Below are 27,589 nucleotides of genomic sequence, written 5' to 3'. Positions count from 1 at the left end.
ACGTGGGGGATCACGCTATTCCCCCCAGTCCCCCCCCCCAACAGGTGCCCCGATCGACCAGAGGAGGCGCTAGTGCAGCGACCAGGACATATACCCATATCCAACTTTCCACCCCCAGGCACGGCCAATTGAGTCTGTAGGGATGCCCAACCAAGCCGGAGATAACACGGGGATTTGAACCGGCGATTCCCATGTTGGTAGACAATGGACTAGGAGGGTTTCCGTGCAACGTCATCACAGAGATGCGTGCGCAACTAGGGGGCAGAAAGCAGCTACAGCGCAGAGAATTTAACCAAGATAGAGCTCAGATACAGCAGAGATGACGCGCAGCTGTTGTGCAATAAACTGCACAAACCGCCAAAAGGATGGGTGGAAAATGTTCAACATCTTCATTGTTGTAGTACTCAAAAGATTATGCATCTCATAATCTTTTGAGAGCTACCAAAGCGGTTTTGCCCCCTGGCAGCGCACTCACCCAGTAATGTTTGTAAACAGGAAATCCATCTATAGACCACTACGCTACCCGGACGCCCAACAAAATACATTGTAAAAATGTAAACAACTATCTAGCTTCACTCAAGTAAAATAATCCTCTCACTTGAGTAAGACAAGTGTATTATAGTGTACATGTAGCATACAAGCCTGGTGACTTGTCCGTTTCAATTTGCTGTCAATCCTCATTGATACCAGTGTAGCTGTTTCCTTTGCTACTGATGTGGCTAAAACACCAGCTAGCTATATAGTCCCTATCGTCATCTACCTTACCACTTCACAGGTGCTTTGGCAGCTCTGGGGGCTGTGGTGGCTCTGAATCTGCTGTTCTGCCCTTGGCCTCATCTCTGCTGTCTTCGTCGTTGCTGGGCTCACTACCATGTTGTTCACTGCTGGTACTGGGGCCATCCATAAGACTGCTGTCTCTATTGGTGGTGGCAGCGCCTAACGCATGATAATTTGCCAATTTAAAGCATTTTGCTGCATCTACCTGGAGAGATTTCATTATATTATCCCTCAGCTTTTCAGCGGCGCCTTCATGTTTTTACCTGGTTTGTTATCCATTTTTAATTTCGGCGACGTGACACACGAATTAGTTGGCGAGTCAAAACGCACGTTCCACTGTGAAATGTGAAACATCCACTCAAGTTACCGTCTGCAGTGTCTGATCGACAACAGAAATGGAAAAGGGCTGTTCGGTCATCCCTGCAGACACAATTGGCTTTGTCTGCGGGTGGAAAGCCAGATGTGGGTATGTGTCCTGGTCACTGCAATAGCGCCTCCTCTGGTCGGTTGGGGTGCCTGTTAAGGGGGGAGGGGGAACTAGGGGGAATAGCGGGATCCTCCCACGCGCTAAGTCCCCCTGGAGAAACTCCTCACTGTCAGGTGAAAAGAAGTGGCTGGCGACTCCACATGTATTGGAGGAGGGATGTGGTAGTCTGCAGTCCTCCCCGGATCAGCAGAGGGGGTGGAGCAGTGACCGAGATGGCTCGGAGGAGTGGTGTGGGTAATTGGCCGGATACAATTGGGGAGGAAAAGGGGGGGGGATCCAAAAAAAAAAGGGGAAAGGGGCAGGACATAACTGTGTGGACCAAAATTGATTGGCAAGGGGAGGAAGAAAGACATACAACTATTGGAAGGGAAGAGCATAGCCTATCAGATGTAAGCACGTCCACTCCACTGGCCCGATAGCCACTGTCATATGGGCCAGTTGATCTTCGGCACATATGATAACAATACATTGGCACGGACAGTCAAACACAGAAAAAACTGCAGCGGATTGTCAACAAGGCATCCAAAATCATAGGCAACCCACCCCTCTCAGTTGAATCTCTACATACTCACTGGACTGTAAAGAAAGCAAAGAAGATAATCTCCGACACCTCACATCCTGCTCATCACCTCTTCCAGCTCCTTCCCTCAGGGAGGTGCTACAGGTCACTGTCCACTAAGACGAAACGCTTCACAAACAGTTTTTTCCCCCTAGCCATAAAGACCCTGAATTCCTCCTTATAGCCCCCCCCCCACACACACACACCACTGGCTTAAACACCACCATTCACCTAACTGTTATGCATGATATGTTTATTTGTGTATTGTTTGTGATAATATGTGGAGTGTCTGTTGTTGTCCATGTATGTATTGTGCTGCAGAGTTTAAAGTGTACCAAAAACAAATTCCACCGGCCTTGGTCATGTGGCTAATCTAATCTAATCTAATCTAATCTCATCTCATCTCATCTCATCTCATCTCATCTCATCTCATCTCATCTCAGTCAATTTTCCACTGTTTTATTTATCTGTATTGTAATATTTTCCTGTTGTATTGGGCCATTGCCAATCGCCTGGTACACTTGATGGCCAGCCCGCCCCTGTGTACAAGCATGCCGTGCCAATACAGCTCATTCATTTGAAATGAATGAAATAGAGAGAAAGTGAGAGAGAATACTTCTATTGTGAAGTGAGAGAGAATACGTCTATTGTGAAGGATTCTTATTGTTTGATCCGATGATCAAAAGCACTTCCTGTTCCGTTGTCCTCTTCAGGTTTCCCACGACTTCGCGGTGAATTTCAACGAAGAGAACCCGGAGTGTGCAGGTAAGACCTTTTCATTTCGGCTGTCACAGACTCGACGTCACTCACCCTTTGAAATCCCAGCATGACTAAAACATTTGATGGGTAGACTCACAACTCTGACCGCCCCGACACACCCGGCACCTTTGATGTGAAGAAGATTGATACCGAGCTTACAGGCTGATCAAACACGCATTCATTCACACACGAGTGGCTGTTTCTGACCGCCTGCTTGTCCTGTTGTAGTACTTCACACAGTACCGTACAGCCCTGGTGTGATCAGCCAGGAGAGTTCAGCCAGCCAAGGTGAATCGGGGCTCTAGGTGAATGTAGCGCCGCGTTTTTCTCAAATGTACAACATGTATTTTCGAGTACTAATGACATGTTTTGCACATTATGTAGTAGTTAGTGTTGTTCTGATATAGTGGTTTTCAAACTATGGGTCGGGACCCACAAGTGGGTCGCAGCAGTGGACCAGGTGGGTTGCGAGAAGTGTACAATAAGCACATTTAGTTTGGAGACAAACCAAAAAAATGGGGCATATTTATTTCATTTTATTTGGTCTGCTTTTTATTCAAATACAAATGAGAGGGAAGGGCGTCTGGGTAGCATAGTGGTCTATTCCGTTGCCTACCAACACAGGGATCTCAGGTTCGAATCCCCGGTGTTACCACCGGCTTGGTCGGGCGTCTACAGACACAATTGGTTGTCTGCGGGTGGGAAGCCAGATGTGGGTATGTGTCCTGGACGCTGCACTAGCGCCTCCTGTGGTCAGTCAGGGCACCTGTTCGGGGGGCTGGGGGGAATAGCGTGATCCTCCCACGCGCTACGTCCCCCTGGTGAAACTCCTCACTGTCAGGTGAAAAGAAGTGGCGGGCGACTCCACTTGTATCAGAGGAGGCATGTGGTAGTCTGCAGCCCTCCCCGGATCAGCGGAGGGGGTGGAGCAGCGACCGGGACGGCTCGGAAGAGTGGGGTAATTGGCCGGGTACAACTGGGGAGAAAAGGGGGGGGGCAGCAACAAAATAAAATGAGAGAGGGGGAAAAAAGTTTATTTTCATACTTTTTGAGTCAATGCAAAAAAATGCAATGATTTAATTGTACTCCAAAATAGCACTTAGATAGTGTCATGTTGACATGCCTTTTCATTTGATTATTGGTCGACCATGACTGAAGACCGAAAAGGGCAATGCTGCATTAACGAGCAATATAGAGAGGATTGTCTTGCATCTTGAGAATGAGAATTTACTGCTTATTTTACTCTATGTAATATTTGGTGGGGGCGATGTGGTAGTTAGCGCGGTGGCCTCACAGCAAGAAGATTCTAGGTTTGAACCACAGGGTAGTCCAACCCTGGGGGTCATCACGGGTCGTCCTCTGTGTGGAGTTTGCATGTTCTCCCCGTGTCTGCGTGGGTTTCCTCCCACAGTCCAAATACATGTAGGTCAGGTGAATCGGTCGTACTAAATTGCCCCTGGGTGTGTGTGTGTGTGTGTGTGTGTGTGTGTGTGTGGGCCCAGTGTGATGGCCTGGCGGCCTGTCCAGGGTGTCTCCCCGCCTGCCGCCCAGTGACTGCTGGGATAGGCTGCAGCATCCCTGCGACCCTGAGAGCAGGATAAGCGGTTCAGATAATGGAAGGATGGATGATATTTGGTGGGACCCAGGCCAAAAAGTGTCTCCGCAGGTGGATCTCAGCATGTAACAGATTGGGAATTTTAATATTAACATGCCTCATCAGATATGTATTCTTTTTAGTAAATTCCATTCTTTTAAATGATGAATATCTGCAACCCCAAAAGAAACTACTGCTTCTCAAATAAATCAAGTCAACAAAAAAAAAAACTGCAAAGAGAAAACAGAAAACCGCAGAAATGTATGAATCCTCCTTAGGATTCATGTTCCTCTTTAGTGTATAAGAGGAGGTGAGTGGATGAAGTTAACATCCAGACCCACTTCATGTGAGTATTGACCAGTGAAGGTGACACCGGCTCGGGTGACGGTTGACCTCTGTGAGGTTGTGGGCGCTGTACTGTAGCGTGGCTGGTGTCACTGTGAAGGCATGCGTGGACGTGAAATGAGCTGATGACATGAAAGTTTAATGAGCTGAGCTGTAAGATACACCGATTAAGGCAAGCCTTTGGGGAGGAGGTCTGTCTGTCGCTCTCTGGAACAAACCCGCAGGGGGGAAAACAGAGGACATGACGGGCTGTCACCTGCCACATTCCCACAGTGCTTTATGACCTGTATTCATCTGACGGAGAAGCTGGATTGGATGTTTGACGGAAGGTTGAATTAGAGCTACATCGCGTCTGGAAAACTCAGCCAGGAGTCATATATTTCAGCGGGGCCAGACATCAGACTTAAAGCCTTCGCACACCAACTCTGAATTTTTGGGACCTGAGAGCTTATAGATGGATGTGAAGAGAAAAAAAAACGCAGAAAAAGGAAACTGAAAAAATTGATGACAAATGATTTCTTTTGGGGGGGGGGGCGTGTAAACTAAATGGATAAAATATGAGGTCATATTTCTTTTTTAACATGCAAGAAACTTCAGACTTGGTGTGCAAAGGCCTTTAGTCTGACTCACTAGATATGGGCTGCTGGAATAAGGTTGACATTAGTGTTGGTTTTTTCATTCGGTATTTTACTCACTAACCAGAAGGTAGTTACACAACCTTACATTAACTACACTACACTAACTACACTGTCATGGTAACTACACTATCATGATGGAAAACTCAAGCGAGGGTTTGGATTTTGCTATAAGACAGGCCTGCTTGGTTCATTCAGTGGATTCTTAAAAAGTTATTCAAAGAAGTCTGGGTAGCGTAGCCAACGCGGGGATCGCCGGTTCGAATCCTTGCATTACCTCCGGCTTGGTTGGGCGTCCCTACAGACACAATTGGGCGTGTCTTTGGGTGGGAAACTGGGTGTGGGTATTTGTCCTGGTCGCTGCACTAGCGCCTCCTCTGGTCGGTCGGGGGTGTCTGTTTGGGGGGGAGGGGGAACTGGGGGGAATAGCATGATCCTCCCATGCGCTACGTCCCCCTGGCGAAACTCCTCACTGTCAAGTGAAAAGAAGCAGCTGGCGACTCCACACGTATCGGAGGAGGCATGTGGTAGTCTGCAGCCCTCCCCGGATCGGCAGAGGGGGTGGAGCAGCGACTGAAATGGCTAGGAAGAGTGGGGTAATTGGCCAGGTACAACTGGATAAAAAAGTGGGAACGATCCAAAAAAAAAAGTTACACAAAGAAAATGCTTAGACATTATCAAATTATCTAAGAGATGTTCTTGTTTACGACCAGTAACGGCTAATTAATTGTCCGTTCTTATCACCAGTCCAGTAAGTTTCTCCAGAGCTAATGTGTAATAAGTCTTTATCTCTCAGACAGCAATTATCAAATGTTGTTTATTATTAAGATGTTTTTGACCTGTAAAACTCTTATCACATAATGCGTACACATCATCAATTATGTTGGATTGTTTTCTTTTGAGGCAATATGTCAACCCAGATAGCATCCAGATGTGGGCCACTTCAGACAATGATGTGGCACTGGTGGCCTTCTTCTGGCCCTGACAAAATGGATGTGAGCCTGAAGTGGTGCACATGTATAATAGCAAATATGGCCCAAATATGCCAGCTCTAATGTGGGACCTTTTTGGCAAAGATGCGGTGCTGTCGGCAACATGTAATCTGGATGTGACCCTGAAGTGGCCCGTGTGGTAAATGGTGAATATGGCCCAAATATCACAAAACAAATATGGGCCACCTTTGGCAAATATGTGGTACACGAGGCATTGCTATGACTTGGTTCTGGCCCATATCTGGCAAACAGGAGTGGACCGCCCAAGTGCCATCATTCTACACAGTATGTGGGCCGGATGAAGTGTTGGGTGTGGGACGGGTCTGGGCTATAGCAATTTTGCTATCTGGGCAGCCCTCCCCAGATCGGCAGAGGGGGTGGAGCAGTGACTGAGATGGCTCAGAAGAGTGGGGTAATTGGCCGGATACAGTTGGGGAGAAAAAGGGAGGAAAAAACCGCCCCCCCCCCCAAAAAAAGAGAAACAGAACAGGTATAAATGTCGCCCCCTATCACTCTCATCCCAAAACAAACACACACACACACACACTCACATGTTTGAAGTTTCGGAAGGGGACAAATTGGACAATATCTCGAAGGACGGGCTCCCCTTTAGGTGAGCGCAGGATCCCGTCATCTCCGTCCAACATCTGCATGTCGCTGAAGTCAGCGTTCCCAACACCCACAATGATGACAGACATGGGCAGGTGGGACGCCTGTACGATGGCTTCCCGGGTGTCGGCCATGTCGGTGATGACCCCGTCGGTCAGGATTAGCAGGATGAAATATTGCTGCCCCATCATTCCACGCGGTATGTGGGCCGGATGAAGTGTCGGGTGTGGGACGGGTCCGGGCCACAACAACCTTGCTATCTGGGAAGGCTCTCCTCCTGCCATGTGCAACATATTCCACAATAACATTTCCCCCAGTACTGTTGCTCAGAGCAGTTTAGTCCCGCCCTCAATGATTCTGACAGGTTAAAGAAATACAAACATTACAGAATGATTTTCTAATCCAGAACGATAGTGTTCTGCCTGACCTTACTCCTAAAACGTAGTCTGGAGATACATCTGGACATGTGAGACTACTTCAGACTTGACAATTAGCCAGTTAAAATGTTTGCTGATGACTAACGTGTTTCTTGTTAAGTCTACTTGCAACTAGATTTATAAATGTAGAAGGTGGATGTGGCTCAGCCGGCCATGTGTTAACAGACAGAGAGACGTCTGTCAGGTAAACGTCTCTGTGTGAGAACAGAGGTGAATACTGGGCGGAGATACTGTAATTGTAGCTACATGACAAGATAAGTTTAGCTACAAAACTCATACTGCTTTTTCTTCACACATACGATGATACTCCACTGATGTCAGATGGTTTTTAAGACTGATAATTCTCAATTTTTCATTGATCTGCTTGTGTTTTTTTCTCTCTGCTTTGCCAAACTAGATCTAGCTTTAATTTCCTCTCTGATCCCACCTCTCCCTCATTCTTATCATTTGGTGGCACTAGAAGCAACATTGATGAATGATTTTCTTCAGTAAAAGTTGAACTCATTTCATCTTTAACCACTGGTCACACCAGAAAAGCAGACGGAGATTTTTACAGCATGTTCTTGTGGGATTCGAAGCTTGGCAACCAAAAACCCTAAGCACAGTTAAATGAATGAAACATAGTCATGCCATCTACTCCTGCTTCCTGACTACCTGCAAACCATGCTGCAAATCTTTTGGTGAGGCAATTTAGATTCTGGAAGAGCACAACTGTATAAAATTGGATGATGTGACACTGCTAAACTCAGTTTCTTTCATTTTGGATTCTGCCTGGTGATCGCCTGTCAGAGGTCAACGCGGTCAAAGCAGTTTTGTAGTTGGTTGACGACACAAATTCCTGTGCCAAAGTTCACCAAAGTTGAACTCTACATGAGGGCGTCGTATATATGGTTCACTACTAGTAGCGAATCCACTGATCACAACAGTTGTATTCAGATTAATTGATTTTGGTGTGAAATATCGATGTCATAAATGCTAATGTGGATGGGCCCTTAGAAACTCTTGTGTTAATGTATTGTTGTTTCTCAGTGCTCGATGTATGTTGTGTGTTATGTATAGTATGTATACATCTATCTACTGTATGTGAGTCTCTGTACAATAGGTGAAAACAAATATTCTCTTGTGAGGACAATAAAGTAACTATCTATCTATCTATCTATCTGTCTATCTATCTGTCTATCTGTCTGTCTGTCTGTCTGTCTGTCTGTCTGTCTGTCTATATCTATCTATCTGTCTGTCTGTCTGTCTGGCTATCTATCTATCTATCTATCTATCTATCTATCTATCTATCTATCTATCTATCTATCTATCTATCTATCTATCTATCTATCTATCTATCTATCTATCTATCTGTCTATCTGTCTATCTGTCTGTCTGTCTGTCTGTCTGTCTATATCTATCTATCTGTCTGTCTGTCTGTCTGGCTATCTATCTATCTTAGAGAGAAGGAGCACTCTAAAAAAGAGGTCTGGTGCATTTAGTCAAGAGTTTTGAAAGCGCTGCTTTTCCATAGGAAGCACATAGTTAGCTAACACTTTCCAGCAGCTCTCAGGTGGAAAAAACAGCCTGAAGTGTGTAACATTTTATCACAAGTGCAATACGGAATCAGCCTGCCACTCGCCTTCATTTACATATACATTTAAAGTGCAACAGTGGGATCAACTTCACTTCGTAGTTCACTTTCACATGATGCAACCGTATGTGAGGAAGTCAAAGGTCCAATTTAAAGTTTTCCGACAACAAATAGAATGAATATTCCTTTGATTGTAACATGATGATGTAAGGTAGAGAAGATTCAGAGAAAGAGCCAGAAAAATACCGGCGCTGTACCACTCGGGCTATATACCAAGAATTTTTATATTCAGTAAAACTGAATAACATTCATGATAAAATTGCCTCTAAACTACACCATTGGCAGTTTTTCACTGATTTTCTTAAGCGACTTTAATCATTTTTTTGTGAGTGCAGTGTGTGAAGACTTTTGCAATGTCTTCTCCAATGCCAGAAAGACTCTCTGTTGAAATATGAAGCGTTAGAGTCTCTCGGCTGAACCAGAGAGGTTCACCAGTGAAGAAAAAAAAAAAGTCAGCCTTCAGCAGCGCTGTAGTTTAAGCCAATATAAATGATAATGTGTGTGTATCAACAAGGGCTGGCTCATGGTGACAGCTCATCACTTTTCTTCTGTTTCAAACTGGAGCGGAACCGTCCCTCCAACGCCCCGCCAGAACCGCCATGAATAATGTTCCACTGTGAAACTATGGTTAGAGCTGTCACCGTTCCTCTGGGGAACTGTTCATTGGCGCAGGTTCACAGTTAGGGGTGAGACTCACCCTGCAGGTGCCAAGCAATCCAAGCAATCTAGCTGGCTATTAAAGTGACAGTGACTGATGAGGTTTTGGCACGTCTGCTCCCCTGTGATAATAAATAGGTGCCAATCAAATTGGCTCGCTCCATCAGACCTGCCAACTGGCGCCGTCCTCCGAGTCCTGTCTTCCAGTGTTTGAAGACCGGTTACCTCCACCTGCGCACAGCAATGAGACATTTCTTATTTTTGTCAAGGAGAAAAGAGACTATAATGCCCCTTTGATTGAGTATAATAATTGTACTGGAGACTATTGAGGAAATAGATGCAACTTTATTCTGGCAAATGCAGATTTTCCAATTATGGGTTGTGTTTTTTACTCAATCTGCCTGAAAAACCTTGTTCTTGTTTAAGATTCACATCAATTTAGGTACTTACGATTTAATCATGGTGACATTAATGTGGAGACATATTGAAAGTCTAATACATGGTGTACATATCGGTGTGTATGAAAGTATTGGAGCAGGTCTTGAGATTGCAAAATTGTCAGTCGGACAGTCGAGTGCAAATTAAGGAAGTCTGACCACTGACTTCCTGTGAAGAACCATCTGATGTAAACTGAGATATGAGTTTTACTGATGGTCTAAATGTTAATGACACGTGTCTGTCTGTCCTGTTGTCTGTCTCTGTTTCCTGCTCATTCTATCTAACCATGTATGTCACTCTGTCTCTCTCTGAGCCACTTCAGCAGTGCTGGAAGACGCCCTGACACTCTTAATTAAGATACTCTGTGTGTGTGTGTGTGTGTGTGTGTGTGTGTGTGTGTGTGTGTGTGTGTGTGTGTGTGTGTGTGTGTGTGTGTGTGTACCAGGTTTTTCTATCCTAACGGGGACCAAATGTCTCTATCCTAAAGGGGACCAAATGTCCCCATTAGGATAAACAACCCGAAACCACCTACCTTGTGGAGACACTTTATGGGTCCCCATGAGGGAAAGGTTCTATTTTAGGTTGAGGACTTGGGTTTTGAGAGCTGGCTGATATTATGGAGAGAAAGAAGGTAGCTATACTGTATGTGCAAGAGACCAGGTGGAAGGGGAGTAAAGCCAGGAGCATCAGAGGTGTATTCAAACTCTTCTACCATGTTGTTGATGGGAGTAGAAATGGGGTAGGGATAATCCTGAAGGAAGAGTATGTCAACAGTGTGCTGGAGGTGAGGAGAGTGTCGGACAGAGTGATGAGTATGAAGCTGGCGTGATAATGAATTTTGTCAGTGCATATGCCTCGCCAGTTGGGTGTAAGATGGAAGAGAAAGAAGAATTCTGGATTGATATGGATGAAGTAGTAGTGAGTGTACCCAAGGAGGACAGAGTGGTGATTAAAATAAATAAATAATATAATTCATATAGCGCTTTTCTAGACACCCGAAGCACTTCACATTGAAGGGGGTGACTCACTTCAACCACCACCAATGTGTAGCACCGACTTGGGTGATGCACGGCAGTCCTTTCTGCACCCGACCGCTCACCACACATCAGCTTGAGGTGGAGAGGGAGGAATCATTGAGCGAATAACATGGGAGGATGTTTAGGTAGCCAGCTGGAGAGAGCCAGGTTGGGAATTTTGCCAGGACACCAGGGAACCCCCTACTCTTTGCTATAAGTGCCATGGGATCTTTAATGACTGCAGTGAATCAGGATTTATTGGCGTGGACTTCAATGGGCATGTTGGTGAAGGGAACCAAGGTGATGAGGAGGTGATGGGTAGGTATGGTGCCAAGAAGAGGAATGTGGAGGGACAGATGGTGGTGGATTTTGCCAAAAGATGTAAATGGCTGTGGTGAATGCGTATTTCAAGAAGAGGGAGGAATACAGGGAGATGTATAAGAGTGGAGAAAGGTGCACACAGGTGGACTATATCTTATGCAAGAGGTGCAATCTGAAAGAGATTGGAGACTGCAAGATGGTAACAGGGGAGAATGTAGTTAGCCAGCAACAGATGGTGGTCTGTACGATGACTTGAGATCAAGGACAGGATGAGACTGAAGGCAGAGCCAAGGATCAAATGGTGGAAATTGAAGAAGGAAGACTGTTGTGCAGCATTCAGGGAGGAGTTAAGAAAGGCACTTGGTGGCAGTGAAGAGTTGCCAGATGACTGGGCAACCACTGCAGAAATCGTGAAGGAGACAGCTAGGAAGGTACTTGGTGAGTCATCTGGACAGAGGAAGGAAGACAAGGAAAGTTGGTGGTGGAATGAGGACGTAAAGAGTACAGAGGAGAGGTTGGCAAAGAAGACAGAAGTACAAAGAGATGCGGTGTAAGGTGAAGAGAGAGGTGGCAAAGGAAAAGGTGAATGGTGAGTTGGATGAGAAGTTGGACACTAAGGAAGGAGAAAAGGACCTATACCGATTGGCTAGACAGAGGGAGCGAGCTGGGAACGATGTGCAGCAGGTTAGGGTGATGAAGGATAGAGATAGAAATGTGCTGAGAAGCAAGGAAAGTGTGTTGAGAAGGTGGAAGGAATATTTTTAGGGGCTGATGAATGAAGAAAATGAGAGAGAAAGTTTGATGATGTGGGGGTAGTGAATCAGCAAGTGAGGTGGATTAGCAAGGAGGAAGTGAGGGCAGCTATGAAGAGGATGAAGAGTGAAAAGGCAGTTGGTCCAGATGACATACCTGTGGAGGCATGGAGATGTTTAGGAGAGATGGCAGTGGAGTTTTTAACTAGATTGTTTAGCACAATCTTGGAAAGTGAGAGGATGCCTTAGGAGTGGAGAAGAAGCATACTGGTACGGATTTTCAAGAATAAGGGCGATGTGCAGAACTGTAGCAACTACAGAGGTATAAAGTTGGTCAGCCACAGCATGAAGATATTTTAAAAAGTAGTGGAAGCTAGGTTAAGAAGAGATGTAATGATTAGCAGCAGTATGGTTTCATGCCACAAAAGAGCACTACAGATGAGATGTTTGCTTTGAGAATGTTGATTGAGAAGTATAGAGAAGGTCAGAAGGAGTTACATTGTGTCTTTGTGGATTTAGAGAAAGCATATGACAGGGTGCCGAGAGAGGAGGTGTGGTATTGTATGATGAAGTCGGGAGTGGCAGAGAAGTATGTAGGAGTGGTGCAGGATATATATGAGGGAAGTGTGACAGTGGTGAGGTGTACGTTTGGAATGACAGATGGGTACAAGGTGGAGGTGGGATTACATCAAGGATTGGCTCTGAGCCCTTTCTTGTTTGCAATGGTGATGGACGGGTTTACGGACGAGATCAGGCAGGAGTCTCTGGACTGTGATGTTTGTGGATGACATTGTGATCTGTAGTGAGAGGAGGGCGCATGTTGAGGAGAGCCTGGAGAGGTGGAGGTATGCACTGGAGAGAAGAGGAATGAAAGCCAGTAGGAGCAAGAGGGAAGACATATGCATGAATGAGAAGGAAGACAGTGGAATGATGAGGATGCAAGGAGTAGAGGTGAGGAAGGCGTATGAGTTTAAATACTTGGGATCAACTGTGGGCGGCAAGGCTCAGTGTCTAACATGGTCGCCTCACAGTAAGAAGGTCCTGGGTTCGAGCCCCGGGGTAGTCCAACCTTGGGAGTCGTCCCGGGTGATCCTGTGTGGAGTTTGCATGTTCTCCCCGTGTCTGCGTGGGTTTCCTCCAGGTGCTCCGGTTTCCTCCAACTGTCCAAAGACATGTAGGTCAGGTGAATCGTCTATACTAAAATTATCCCTAGGTATGAATAATGTGTGTGGGTGTGTGTGTGTGTGTGTATGTCGGCCCTGTGACAGTCTGGCGGCCTGTTCAGGGTGTCTCCCCGCCTGCTGCCCAATGACTGCTGGGATAGGCTTCAGCATCCCCGCGACCCTGAGAGCAGGATGAGCGGTTTGGGAAATGATGAATGGAATGGGGTCAACTGTTCAAAGTAACAGGGAGTGTGGAAGAGAGGTGAAGAAGAGAGTGCAGGCAGGGTGGAGTGGGTGACTTCTGTGGGTGACTCCTTACACTGAGAAGAGTGTCAGGAGTTATTTGACAGAAGAGTACTTGCAAGAGTGGAGGGAAGGTTTTCAAAATGGTAGTGAAACCAGCTGTGTTGTTTAGTTTGGAGATGGTGGCACTGACGAAAAGACAGGAGGCGGACCTGGAGGTGGCAGAGTTGAAGATGCTAAGATTTTCGTTGGGAGTGACGAAGAAGGACAGGATTAGGAATGAATATATTAGAGGGAAAGCTCAAGTTGGACAGTTTGGAGACAAAGCAAGAGAGACAAGCTTGAGATGGTTCGGACATGTGTGGAGGAGAGATGCTGGGTAAATTGGGAGAAGAATGCTGAAGATGGAGCTGCCTGGCAACAGGAAAAGAGGAAGGCCAAAGAGGAGGTTTACGGATGTGGTGAGGGAGGACATGCAGAGGAAGATGCAAGGGACAGGAAGAGATGAAAATGGATGATCCGCTGTGGTGACCCTTAATGGGAGCAGCCGAAAGAAGAAGAAGAAAATGATGATGATGATTCTGGTTTAGGGTTAAGGTGATAATTAAGATTAGGTTACAGTAAGGATTAAGTTTAAGTATGTAGTTTTGATGGTTAAGGTTAGGGTTAGGTGGCACGGTGGCACAGTGGTTAGCGCGGTCGCCTCACCGCAAGAAGGTCCTGGGTTCGAGCCCCGGGATAGTCCAACCTTGGGGGTCATCCCGGGTCATCCTCTGTGTGGAGTTTGCATGTTCTCCCCGTGTCTGTGTGGGTTTCCTCCGGGGGCTCCGGTAGGTCAGGTGAATCGGCCATACTAAATTGTCCCTAGGTATGAATGTGTGTGTGTGTGTGTGTGTGTGTGTGTGTGTTTGAGACAGTGAGTGTGTAAATGGGTGTGTTGGTGGACATGGTAATTAAGAAACTTGCCTGAGTTTGCTGTAACCTTCAGCAACTGAAGAACAGTACTGTGTCCCCCAAGGCCTGCTGGGTTATTCCTATTGACATCCCCACACTGTAGCTAGAGTGTGAGTGTGAGTGTGTGCATGTGGCTAGAGAGAGGGTGAGACGGGGGGGCTGAATGTCCCCAGTCTTTCAGTACATTGACTAATAAGTCGATGTTGGAGAGGTGGGTGTGTTGAGAGAAGGGAATGGAGAGAACTGTGGTCATTTGGGGTGACTGGTAAAGTGAAAGGATGTAGTATTAATTCATTTAACTTGTGTTTTAAGCCATGCGACGTTTGCTGTCAAGATAAGGAGGATTATGACCCATTATGGAAAGAGGATAGTTGAGGTGTGGAATATTTTAAGAGTATAACAGAAAGAGATGTAAATATGTTGTCTAGTTATGTGAGGGAAGAAGAGTTTATTGGGGGTTTTGTGGAGGGGAGCACTTTCATCGTGACTGGGGAAGAAGGGAGGGTGATGTTAGATTTTGGTTAAATGGGTATAGTGTGTGGGGCAAGATGTATTGGGGATGGTATATGTGTATTTTTAATATTTGATTTCTTTGATATGGAGTCCCAGATAGCATCAAGATGTGGGCCACTTCAGGCCATGATACGGCACTGGTGGCCTTCTTCTGGCCCTGACAAAATGGATGTGAGCCTGAAGTGGCCCACATGTATAACAGCAAATATGGCCCAAATATGCCACTTCAAATGTGGGCCTTTTTTGGCAAAGATGCGGTGCTCTCGGCAACATGTAATCTGGATGTGACCTTGAAGTGGCCCGTGTGGTAAATGGTGAATATGGCCCAAATATGACAAAACAAATATGGGCCACCTTTGGCAAATATATGTGGCACATGCAGCATTGCTATGGCTTGGTTCTGGCCCAGATCTGGCAAACAGGAGCAGACCGCCCAAGTGCCATAATTCGACACGGTATGTGGGCCGGATGAAAGTGTCGGTGTGGGACGGGTCCGGGCCACAGCAATTTTGCTATCTGGGAGGGGATCTCTAGGCTGGAAGCCATGTCAAAGCCTACAGGCTCCCTCACTATTTTTCTGTCTTGTCTATCTGTGTTTCAAACTTTAGTTAAACGTCTTGTATCTTGTGTTTTCTTCTTGTTCTAATGATTATGCATACATCTGTGTAAATAAGTTAAAAAAATTTACACTGACTTCCTCAATGTCAAAAATATTTTTCCCAGTAGACGGCGTAAATCATTAATTTTACCATCTGTTCACTTGTTTTAAATCCAGTTTGAAAATAAATTCACAAAAAAAATCACTACATAATGTATTCAAAATAAAAAGGCATCATCTGAGAACAAGGCAGACGAGTCCTCCTGATCCTCTGCTCTTCTGGTTTTCATGTCATCAAATGTTCAACGATTTTGTGAGCAAACATACCTGAAGAAAACAAAATCTATCAGCTGAACTACTCTATTCAAATTACCTCCAGTCTTTTGTCACTTATGCATCCAACCATAGCTAAAATAACTAAACTTAACTCATGTCAAGGCGTATTGTTGGAGCCTGGTCACGTGGTGAACCATTACATTTCTGTTTTTTTTTACTTCTGGTTCCTTTAATAGTTTTGAAGTCTTCATTTTTAAAATTGTGCGTGACAACCCAATTTGCTGTATAATCATTTATCGACCCCCCCCAATTCATCTACAGGTTTTCTTAATGAATTCTCTGAGGTATCGTCCTCTCTTGTTCTTAAATTTGATAGGGCCATTATAGTTGGTGATTTTAACATCCATATTGGTAATCCTTTTAACTCGGTTTTTAAACATTTCTAAATCATTTAACCTTGTGCAGCATGTCACTGGCCCCACACATAGCCGTGGGCACAACCTTGATTTAGTTTTCATCCTGAACATGTCTCTTAATTCCCTGAACAAGATCGATTTTGTCTCTGACCATAAATATATTACATTTGATGCTTCTTTACCACCTACGACACATCCCCAGAAACATATAATTAACTCTCGCATCTTTAATGAGCAGTCAGCAGCCATGTTTTCCTAGTTATTTTTCCAGTCTGGCCAGCTGCCCTCCTCTCTTCGCCCACATTAATGACCATGTTAGTTGGTTTAATGATTTTTGTACATCTGCCCTTAATTTTTCGGCTTCATATACTTCCAGGGCTGTCCCAGTTATTAACACAACCCCTTGGATCAATGAAAACGTCCATCAAAGTGAAGGGAATATAGGAAGGCTGAACGCAGATGGAAAAAAATCTGCTGTTGAAGTTCATCAACTCCACTTGAAGGAGTTATTATCAAAATTGAATCAAGCTATTAAAGGTTCAAGAGCTGCTTACTTCTCTGACGTGAGAGTAATGAACATAACCCTAGGTTTCTGTGTAGTACTATCAACCAGCTTGTGAAGCCCTCTCTTCTTACCATTTCTGACTGTTCTGCTAATGACTGAAAATTTCTAGTCCTTCTTTGATGACAAGATCGATGGTCTAAGGTCCAGTCCCCCCCCCCCCCGCCCCTTTCAGCCGTCCGATTTTAATGTCAGAATTTGCACCCATATCTCTTCAGTTCCTTGTTAATACTGTAGCCCTTTTGCGTCCTTGCTCCAGTCCCTGTGATATAGTTCCAACAAAACTTTTAAAATCCATCCTCCCTGACTTAGGTCCCAGCCTGCTCTCTATCATCAACTGCTCCCTCACATCTGGGTCTGTACCTAACTATTTTAAAATTGCCTGTTTTCAGCCCCTCCTCAGAAGAAGAGAATTATGGGAAGAGAATTATAGCCTTATTTCAAAACTTTCTTTCTTATCCAATATCCTTGAAAAAAATGGTTGCAGACCAAATCAGCTGACTGAGGTTCATAACATTTTCGATAAATTGCAATCCGGCTTTTGTCACAAGCATGGCACTGAGACTACATTACTAAAAGTGTCCAATGACATTCTTATGCATGCTGATAAAGGTGAATACACTATTCGTATTCTCCTAGATTTAACTGCTGCCTTCGATAACATCAATCATGCCGTCTTACTTGATAGGTTGGTGAGCATTAAATTGGTTTCGCTGTTTCTGACAAAGATATTTTAATGTTTGTATTAACAATCTTGTATTTTCAGCTCCCCTACTGTGTGGAGTCCCTCATGGGTCTGTGCTTGGGCGAAGCCTCTTCTGTTTATACATGCGGGCATGTCATACCACTGTTATGCCAATGATACCCAAATCTATATCTTTGCCAAACCCAATAACCTGAATCAACTGTCCTCCCTCCATGATTGCTTAGATGCCACCAAAGACTGGATGTCCCTTAGTTTCCTCTATCTAAACCCCGACAAACCTGAAGTTCTCTTAATTGGTCCTGAGAACTTTGCCGCTGCAGTTGATCAGTTTATTGGTCCACTTCATTCAAACATCAAAACTACCACTAAAAAGCTTGGTATCATCTTTGACCAGAATATGTCTTTCGATCACCATGTTACTAAGCTTGTCCAATTCTGTTTTCGTCAGCTATGAAATATTGCAAAAATCAGAAATATTTGTTTTTTTAATTTTATCGAAACATTAATTCACACTTTCATTTTCTCCTGTCTAGATTACTGTAACTCCCTCTACTCTGACCTCAACCGAGCTACTTTAAATTGTCTACAGTTGGTTCAGAATGCAGCTGCTAAACTACTAACTACAACTAGCCATAGGTCCCATATTACCCCTATTCTTGCATCCCTCCATTGGCTTCCTGTAAAATTCAGAATAATCTATAGCATCTTATTGATTACATTTAAAACACTGCATGACTTTGCCCCCAGTTATAGTTCTGATCTTCTTATTCCTCATTCCACTTCCCGACCACTCCAATCCTCAAACCTTGGTCTTTTATCCATTCTTCACGCCAGCTGCAAAACAAATGGTGACCGCGCCTTTGCAGTTTTAGCCCCAAGCCTCTGGAAGAATCTCCCCCAATCCATTAAATTCGTTGAATCTTTGGACTGTTTTAAGCGGCTTCTAAAAACCCATCTTTGTAACTTTGTAACCATATGTTTTTAAAAGTGCTATGTAAATAAAATTTAGCTTCTTGCTTGATGCAGATCTGCACAATTTGGAGTCATATAATGGCAGAAGGCAGTAAATGACTTAAGGCCTTTGCCCATTTTGTCCTGTGTTGAAAAATAAGTATGATCTTACATTTTGTCCATTAACTTTACACAACAATTCTGAAATAGTCATCCATCATAAATGTTTTTGAAACAGTTTTGATTTCTTGCAATTTTTTTTGCCTCCGTCAGTAAGCCCTTAGAGATCTTTTGGAATTGTTGGACCATGGGCGTCCGGGTGATGTGGCAGTCTATTCCGTTGCCTACCAACACGGGGATCTCAGGTTCGAATCCCCATTTTACCTCTGGCTTGGTCAGACGTCCCTACAGACACAATTGGCCGTGTCTGCGGGTGGGAAGCTGAATGCGGGTATGTGTCCTGGTCGCTGCACTAGCGCCTCCTCTGGTCGGTCGGGATGCCTGTTTGGGGGGGAGGGGGAACTCGGGGGAATAGCGTGATCCTCCCACGCACTAGGTCCCCCTGGCAAAACCCCTCACTGTCAGGTGAAAAGAAGCAGCTGGTGACTCCACATGTATCGGGGGAGGCATGTGGTAGTCTGCAGCCCTCCCCAGATTGGTAGAGGGGGTGGAGCAGCGACCGGGATGGCTGAGAAGAGTGGGGTAATTGGCCAAGTACAAAATTGGGGAGAAAAAGGGAAAAATATTTTTAAAAATAAGATAAGATAAGATACTTTATTGTCATTGTGCGCACACAACGAAATTACATTTGGTGACTGACTCTTAGACCAGCAGCACTAGACAAGGTAAATGATAAAAAAAAAACAAGATAAAAACAAGGACAAACAACATTCAGTATAAACAAGTGAGGTAGTAAAAAAATCAAGTGAGGTAGTAAAAATGATAATGAGACAATAAAAGATAGCAGCTGCTTTTAAAGTTCAAAATAGTGCATGGGGTTATTGCACATAGTTGTCCATATTGCAGCGGCTTTAGTAGCAGTTAGTCCTCAGCAGCTATAGGCAGGTGTGTGTGTGTGTGTGGGGGGGGGGTGATGGAGGCTACAGCTCTGGGGAAGAAGCTGTTCCTCAGCCTGTTAGTCTGGGTTTTGACGGTGCGGTATCTTTTCTCCGATGGCAAGGGAACAAACAGACGGTGACCTGGTGTGTTGCGTCTTTGCTGATGTTGCTGGCTTTCCTCTGTAGGCGGCCAGCATACACAGCATCCAGGTCCGGGAGCACAGCTCCCACAATCCTCTGTGCTGTCTTAACCACCCAAGCCAAGTCCTTCCTGTTCTCTGCTGTGCAGCTGGCATCCCACTCTGTGACACGGTGGCAGAGGATGCTTTCTGTTGTGCTTCTGTAAAAGCTGACCAGCAGCTGAGAGGGGAGACCGGCTGGTTTAAGTTAAGTCAGATTTGTTGCGCAAAGGCCCTCACAGTTTTTAAATGATGCTTAAATGTGTGTGTGTGTGTGTGTGTGTGTGTGTGTGTGTGTGTGTGTGTGTGTGTGTGTGTGTGTGTGTGTGTGTGTGTGTGTGTGTGTATGTGTCTGGGCAGGTATTCAAGGTGTGGTGGAGGCGTACCAGAACTGCCTCCCCAAGCTGCAGCTCTACGGCCCCACGAACATCGCCCCCATCATCCAGAAGGTGGCTAACTCCGCCTCACTGGAGGTGCACACCAAAGAGGCCATGGTGAGAGACAGAAAGGAGGTCAAGGGTCGGTGGTGTGTGTTTATGTTTGTGTTGTTGTTGGAGAGATTTTCTTGATTCTTCCCGCGGTGTCTTTCTCTTCTCTCCCCTTGATTATATGTCTTTTCTATTGCTCTCTTTCTCCGTCTGTATCCTGTCTCTCTCTCTCTCTGTCCTTCCTGGAATCCCCGCTTCCAGCAATATTTCATCCTGCTAATCCTGACCGACGGGGTCATCACCGACATGGCCGACACCCGGGAAGCCATCGTACAGGCGTCCCACCTGCCCATGTCTGTCATCATTGTGGGTGTTGGGAACGCTGACTTCAGCGACATGCAGATGTTGGACGGAGATGACGGGATCCTGCGCTCACCTAAAGGGGAGCCCGTCCTTCGAGATATTGTCCAATTTGTCCCCTTCCGAAACTTCAAACATGTGAGTGTGTGTGTGTGTGTGTTTGTTTTGGGATGAGAGTGATAGGGGGCGACATTTATACCTGTTCTGTTTCTCTTTTTTTGGGGGGGGGGCGGTTTTTTCCTCCCTTTTTCTCCCCAACTGTATCCGGCCAATTACCCCACTCTTCTGAGCCATCTCAGTCACTGCTCCACCCCCTCTGCCGATCTGGGGAGGGCTGCCCAGATAGCAAAATTGCTATAGCCCAGACCCGTCCCACACCCAACACTTCATCCGGCCCACATACTGTGTAGAATGATGGCACTTGGGCGGTCCACTCCTGTTTGCCAGATCTGGGCCAGAACCAAGCCATAGCAATGCTGCATGTGCCACATATTTGCCAAAGGTGGCCCATATTTGTTTTGTGATATTTGGGCCATATTCACCATTTACCACACGGGCCACTTCAGGGTCACATCCAGATTACATGTTGCCGAGAGCACTGTATCTTTGCCAAAAAAGGCCCACATTTGATTTGGCATATTTGGGCCATATTTGCTATTATACATGTGGGCCACTTCAGGCTCGCATCCATTTTGTCAGGGCCAGAAGAAGGTAATCAGTGCCGCATCATTGCCTGAAGTGGCCCACATCCGGATGCTGTCTGGGTGCAGTCTACCACATGCCTCCTCTGATACATGTGGAGTCACCAGCCACTTCTTTTCACCTGACAGTGAGGAGTTTCACCAGGGGCACATAGCTCCAACACAGGGATCACTGGTTCGAATCCCCGTGTTACGTCTGGCTTGGTTAGGCGTCCCTACAGACACCATTGGCCATGTCTGCGGGTGGGAAGCTGTGTCTGTGGCTGTGGGTATGTGTCCTGGTCGCTGCACTAGCGCCTCCTCTGGTCAGTCGGGGCGCCTGTTTCGGGGAGGGGAGGTGGAATTGGGGGCAATGGCGTGATCCTCTCATGCGCTACGTCCCCCTGGCGAAACTCCTCACTGTCAGGTGAAAAGAAGCGGCTGGCGACTCCACAGGAGGAGACATGTGGTAGTCTGCAGCCCCCCCCCCCAGATCGGCCGAGTCTGCAGCCCTCCCTGGATCGGCAGAGGGGGTGAAGCAGCGACCGGGACGGTTCGGTAGAGGATTGGGGTAATTGGCCAAGTACAATTCAGGAGAAAAAGGGTGAAAAATCCACAAAAACAAAAAAAAACAAAAAAGTCAATTTATGAATTATATTTTATATATTGATAAATATATTGATATGTTGATTGATGGCCCTGTGATGGCCTGGCGGCCTGTCCGGGGTGTCTCCCCACTTGCTTCCCAATGACTGCTGGGATAGGCTCCAGCATCCTGCGACCCTGAGAGCAGGATAAGTGGTTTGGATAATGGATGGATGGATGGATGGATGGATGGATGGATGGATGGATGGATGGAAAAAATTACACAAGATTGCATCAAAACACTTTGATTGAAACCCAGTTAGTAAAATGAGTAATTATGTCAGTATTATGTCAGCACAACAGCCCGATCAAAGTCCTGATGACAGGATTTCTATTACAGACATTTCACTTTCGCTAACAATATTAAAAACACAAGGCCAGAATTAGACTCCAGCACAAATCCGTTTGAACAAAGGATGAAGAGGTGAGTGATTCATGATGACAGAGCGAGGACGACATGCAGAATTTCACAAAGAGCGAGAGAAAAAAAACCCTTCAGTTTCACTTAAATTCATTTTCTCTGGTAGGACCTGAAAATTGCAGAGAGGAGATTGATGGGCTTTCCAGACACACACTTTTTCTTTTTTTAATCTTTATGATTAAAAAGATTTTCTGTTTGTGCCCTGAAAGAGTGAAATCTCCGTCCGGCGTCAGGAGAATAAGAGGGTTTTGATTGACAGCCTTTCAGGCAGTCACTCGCTCAGGCGTTCCTTCTCTTAAAAGCAGAAACAGAGAATTAAAAGTGAGAGCTTCAAAAGGGATGGGTTGAAGTGTAGTCTGTTATATACTGCATACATTAAGCACAGTAACACTATATGTACTGCAAACATTACAATCTCTACTTCTGTATGTCCCATGTGTGTACAGTGCAGTGAAAAAGCATTTTCCCCCTTCCTGATTTCCTCTATTTTTGCACATTTGTCACACTTATTGGTTTTAGAGCTTCATACAAAATGTAGTATAAAACGAGGAGAACCCGAGTAAACACAAAATAGTTTTTAAATTATCATTTTGAAGGAAAAGAGTTATCCAATACCCATATCACCTGTGTGAAAAAGTAATTGCCCCCCTGGACTTAAAGCGGCAGTAGGCAACTTTTTTTAACTTTAATTTATCATAATGAAGTAATAAAAATAATAATAATAAATCAATCTTATATAGCGCTTTTCTAACAATTAAAGTCGCTTTACAATAAACGGCGGTGAAACAAGACAACAGATAAACATAACACAGACATACGGGGTGATGGGAAGGGGGGGGCTATGAGAGGGAGAAGCGGCAGCCACACATGATGCCAGCAGTACTCTTCCACTTAAACACATACAAAAGGGCAAGAAAAACAGAAAAAAGCAGCACTGTAGACGTTGATTTTCTGTAGGGGTTTACTCCCGTAGCCTAGTCCTCCCCCGAGGTATCCACTAGGCAGTGGCACTATTTAACCCATAGCTGGGGGCTGGTTCGTGGGCATCAGGGAATAGCCACATAAATGTTAATTGCACAGTGTAATGGCTATAAATAGCTATAAATAGGAAGAGTATAGCGCTTTTGTTTTCCCCGGCAGCTTTCAGTAGCTATCCCCAGTAGCAGAAATGTCAGATGGTGGAACAACCAAAGGGACAGTGGAAATTATACCTGGCAAGAGAAAAAGAACCCCATTGATGGAGGAGGCAAAGAAGGCGAAGAGTGACAGGAAGAAAGTTAAAACGAGATTGACCCTAGGACGGGCATTTACTCGATAAGCAAGCTCTGGTGTTTTATCGAACTCTGTTTCCCCGTTGAAATCTTTTCCCCCCTAGCCAGATGAAAGCGTTCACATGGAAACAGGTTAGCTATCAGTTATGATTAGGTTAAGGTTAGCATTTGGTTGGGCTTAGGGTTAGGTTTAAGTTAGGTTAAGGTTAGGTTGAGGTTAATCAAGCGTCCTGGTGTTGTAATGAACTCTGGCTAGGGGGAAACAGATCCCGACAGTTTGATACAACACCCGGGACAAGATAGGGTTCCAAACCGACATTCAGTTGGCATTCTTTCTACTGGATCAGTAAGTAACACAACCTGCCAACTTAGTAACTACCAGATATTTTACTCTGCCTTTATCATAGCACTGAGATTGGGGTTTCCAGTTCAAATTGGGATTATTATGGTTGTTTCTTGCTTCGGACAGTAACCAGGCTGCTAATAAACAGAAAGTGATCCAGTTGTCTTTGAGATAGTGGCACAAACAATAAAAACACTTGGAAATGCTGGGTGGTTGAAAAGTTGTCTACAGCCGCTTTAATAACTGGTTGTGCCACCTTTGGCAGCAACAACTGCAACCAAATGCTTGGAGATCAGTCTTTCACATTGCTCTGGAGAAAATTTGCCCTACTTGTCTTTGCGGAATTGCTATAATTCAGTGACTTTGGAGGATTTTCGAGCTTGAACTGCTCTTTTAAGGTCCTGCCACATCTTGTTGGGATTCAAGTCAAAACTTCGACCAGGCCCCTCCAAATTCTCAATTTGTTTCTTTTGAGCCATTCTGAGGTGTGTTTTGGATCATTGTCCTGCTGCATAACCTAATTACAGTTCAGCTTCAGATCATGGACTGATGACCAGACATCCTCCTTCAGAATCTTCTGGTAGAGAGCATAATTCATGGTTCCTTCACTGATGGCAAGTCTTCCAGGCCCTGAAGCAGCAAAGCATCCCCACACCATCACACTACCACCACCATGTTTGTCTGTTGGGATGATGTTTTTACTGTGAAATCTGTTTGCTTTACGACAAACATAAAGGGGGCCCATGTCATCCAGAAAGTTCCTGTTTTTGATGCATTTGTCCAAAGAACATTATCCCAAAAGGCTTAAGGGTTATCACTGTGCTTTTCTGCAAATGTGAGACGAGCACTAATGCTTATTTTAGTTAGTAGTGGTTTGCACCTTGCAACTATACCATGGAATCCACTTTTGCCCAGTCTCTTTCTTATTGTCAAATCATGAATGATGACCTTCACTGAGAGTAGAAAGGCCTGCAGATGTTGTCCTGGGTTTTGTGTGACTTCCTGGATGAGTCATCACTGTACTCTTGGAAGAATTGATAGGCCAGCCAGCCACTCCCGAGAAGATTCACAACTGTTCCGAGTTTTCTCCACTGGAGACAATGGCTCTCCCTATGGTTTGGTAGAGTCCCAGAGCCTTAGAAATGGCTTTGTATCCCTCTCCAGATTCATATATATCATCTCTTCTAGAATTTATTTTGTTGGCGGTATAGTGTGCTGCTTGTTGAGACCTTGTAGCCTACTTCACAGTAATGTTAAAGTTCTATAGAAGTCATGTTTAGCTCCAACAGGCCTGGAAGTAATCAAGCCTGGGTGTGTATGCTCTAATTGAATAAAATGATCAATTAAACGTGGTTCATTGGTTGAACACAGCTGATCTCCCGTCTCTACTATACTCCACTGAATGCATGACCCTGTATCGCAAGCACACCAAGAAGCTCACCAGCATACAGCTTCGTCATCTGCGAAAGCTGCTGCGAATCAGATGGGAAGACAAGGTGCCCGACGTGGAAGTATTGAGACGTGCTGGTACTGTCAGTGTTGAACTCCTAATAACAGCCTCCCAGCTCAGATGGGCCGGCCATGTGAGAATGCCAGACAATTACCTACCAAAAGAGGTTTTCTACGGGGAACTGTGCCAGGGAAAAAGGAAGCAGGGAGGCCAGAAGCTACGCTTCAAAGATGTGCTCAAGCGCCACATGAAGGTCTGCGGCATAGATGACTCCAGCTGGGAGACAGTGGCCCTGGACAGACAGAGATGGCGCTCCACAGTCAATCGAGAACAGCTGTTGAACAAAAGAGACAAGAAGCCTATGATAAGACCCACCATGCAAGCAGTGGTGGAATGTAACTAAGTACATTTACTCAAGTACTGAAGTACAACTTTGAGGTACTTGTACTTTACTTGAGTATTTCCATTTTCTGCTACTTTATACTTTTACTCCACTACACATCAGAGGGAAATATGGTACTTTTTACTCCACTAAGTTTGACTGCTTTAGTTACTAGTTACTTTTCAGATTTAGATTATTAATACAAAGTATATATCAACTAATAATGATACATTTTTATAGGCTGAGCTACCCAGCAGTATATAAAGTAATTGAAATTAGCTCCACCTTTCCAGCTGCAACATTAATGTGATGAACACATTATTGTATCAATAATTATCGTCCAATAATATGATATGTGATTCTGAAATGGGCCATGAGTACTTTTACTTTTGCTACTTTAAGTATATTTTTATGCTAATACTTTTGTACTTTTACTTAAGTACGATTTTGAATGCAGGACTTTTACTTGTAGCAAAGTATTTTCACGCTGTGGTATTGCTACTTTTACTTAAGTAAAAGTTCTGAATACTTCTTCCACCGATGCATGCAAGACATAACAGACCAACTCAAACAACATTCGTCTGTGACAAATGTGGACGATATTGTCGCCCACAGGCATGCTTGCCGTGCAAAGCTCAGTTTTGTGTTTACTCGGTTTCTCTTATATTACATTTTGTATGAAGATCTGAAATAATTAAGTGTGACAAATGTGCAAAAATACAGAAAATCAGGAATGAGCCAATACTTTTTCATGGCAGTGTGTGTGTGTGTGTGTGTGTGTGTGTAGTATTTGTATGTGAAACACATGTATTTAAATACTTTTGAATAAATCTGCATGTACTCTGTATGGTGGTATGTATGCACATTGTGCTTGTATTTGTATGTCGTGTCTGTTTGTATTTGTGTACATAAGGGTGTATTTACTAAAGTGGTATTTTGCGGGTATGTGAATGTACAATGTGTGTTTGCATGTTTGTAAGTAACTAACTGAATAAAGTGAGTAGATTTTATCTCTTCCTTCTCTCAGGCCTCTCCGGCGGCTCTGGCTAAGAGCGTGCTAGCGGAAGTGCCCAACCAGGTGGTTGACTACTACAACAGTAAAGGCATCAAGCCCAAAGTGACCAGCGAGTACCAGTCTTCCAGGCCGTTTGGCCCCTGAGCACTGCCCCGCTCCTCCGGTCCTCCTGGACTCTGGAAAATGTTTACTTTCTCGGAGTCGACTGCCTTTCCTTTGTTCGGTTGTACATTTGCGTTGTGCATGCGGGGCCTGACAAGGCTTGCATCCGTGAAGAGGTGATACTGTTCCAAGTGTTTTCACGGACATGAAAATCATACACACACACACACACACTCACACTCAAACCCACCCACTAAACATGCTTCCCTGCAGGTGAGCATGTCAGCCAGGGGAAACAGTGAAGGAATGTATGTAACTACCAAACCCCCACGCCTGGTTTGTTTTTATAAGAGTTTGTTGAGATTTTGCTAAATTTCGTAAAGTTCGTATGTTGTAAAGCATTTTGGATCTAAAGGAGCGAGAGAGAGAGAGAGAGAGAGAGCTGCCTCTAGGAGCCGCCTGCATCCTCCCGAGTTGTTTCTAAGGCCAGGCAGATGCATGAACCTTTGTTTTGCATGCACATAATAACCACATCGGAGCCGTAGGCCCTCCTGGTTTCTGTCCTCTGGTAGTGAATACTATGAATAATAATAATAATGTTTACAATAAGCGAGCTGGTGGGTCGTTCTACTGCAAAGCATGTTCACATGTAAAGGAGTGTGTGTTTGAGTAGATTTAAAAGCACAACCTGAATATCTTGACTGTCCTCAGATGATGTTGTTAGATTATGGAGATAGATTCTGGTCACTTATAACCTCGAGAACCCGCTCCTTCTTCCTCCCTTTGTAAATCCTCTAAAACTCCATCAGACGTTCGGGAGAACAGTAGCTAGACGTGCAAATTAATGTTTCAAGGCGGATCT

The 27,589-nt window shown here is 44.9% G+C and overlaps 1 protein-coding gene across 1 annotated transcript in view; it reads left to right on the top strand.

Moving 5' to 3' along the window:
* Positions 1-26,769, top strand: part of cpne4a (copine IVa) — a 134,730-nt gene extending 107,961 nt beyond the window's left edge. The window contains exons 12-15 of the mRNA XM_056285616.1: positions 2,537-2,588; positions 19,991-20,124; positions 20,320-20,556; positions 26,638-26,769. Coding sequence (XP_056141591.1) covers positions 2,537-2,588; positions 19,991-20,124; positions 20,320-20,556; positions 26,638-26,769 — 555 coding nt within the window. The remainder of the gene's footprint in view (positions 1-2,536; positions 2,589-19,990; positions 20,125-20,319; positions 20,557-26,637) is intronic.
* Positions 26,770-27,589: the final 820 nt, after the last annotated feature.

The sequence above is a fragment of the Lampris incognitus genome, chromosome 9 (genome assembly GCF_029633865.1).
Source record: "Lampris incognitus isolate fLamInc1 chromosome 9, fLamInc1.hap2, whole genome shotgun sequence".
Lineage (NCBI taxonomy): Eukaryota > Metazoa > Chordata > Actinopteri > Lampriformes > Lampridae > Lampris > Lampris incognitus.
Note: the sequence above shows the minus strand (reverse complement) of the source record. Positions and strands in the feature narration are given on the sequence as shown.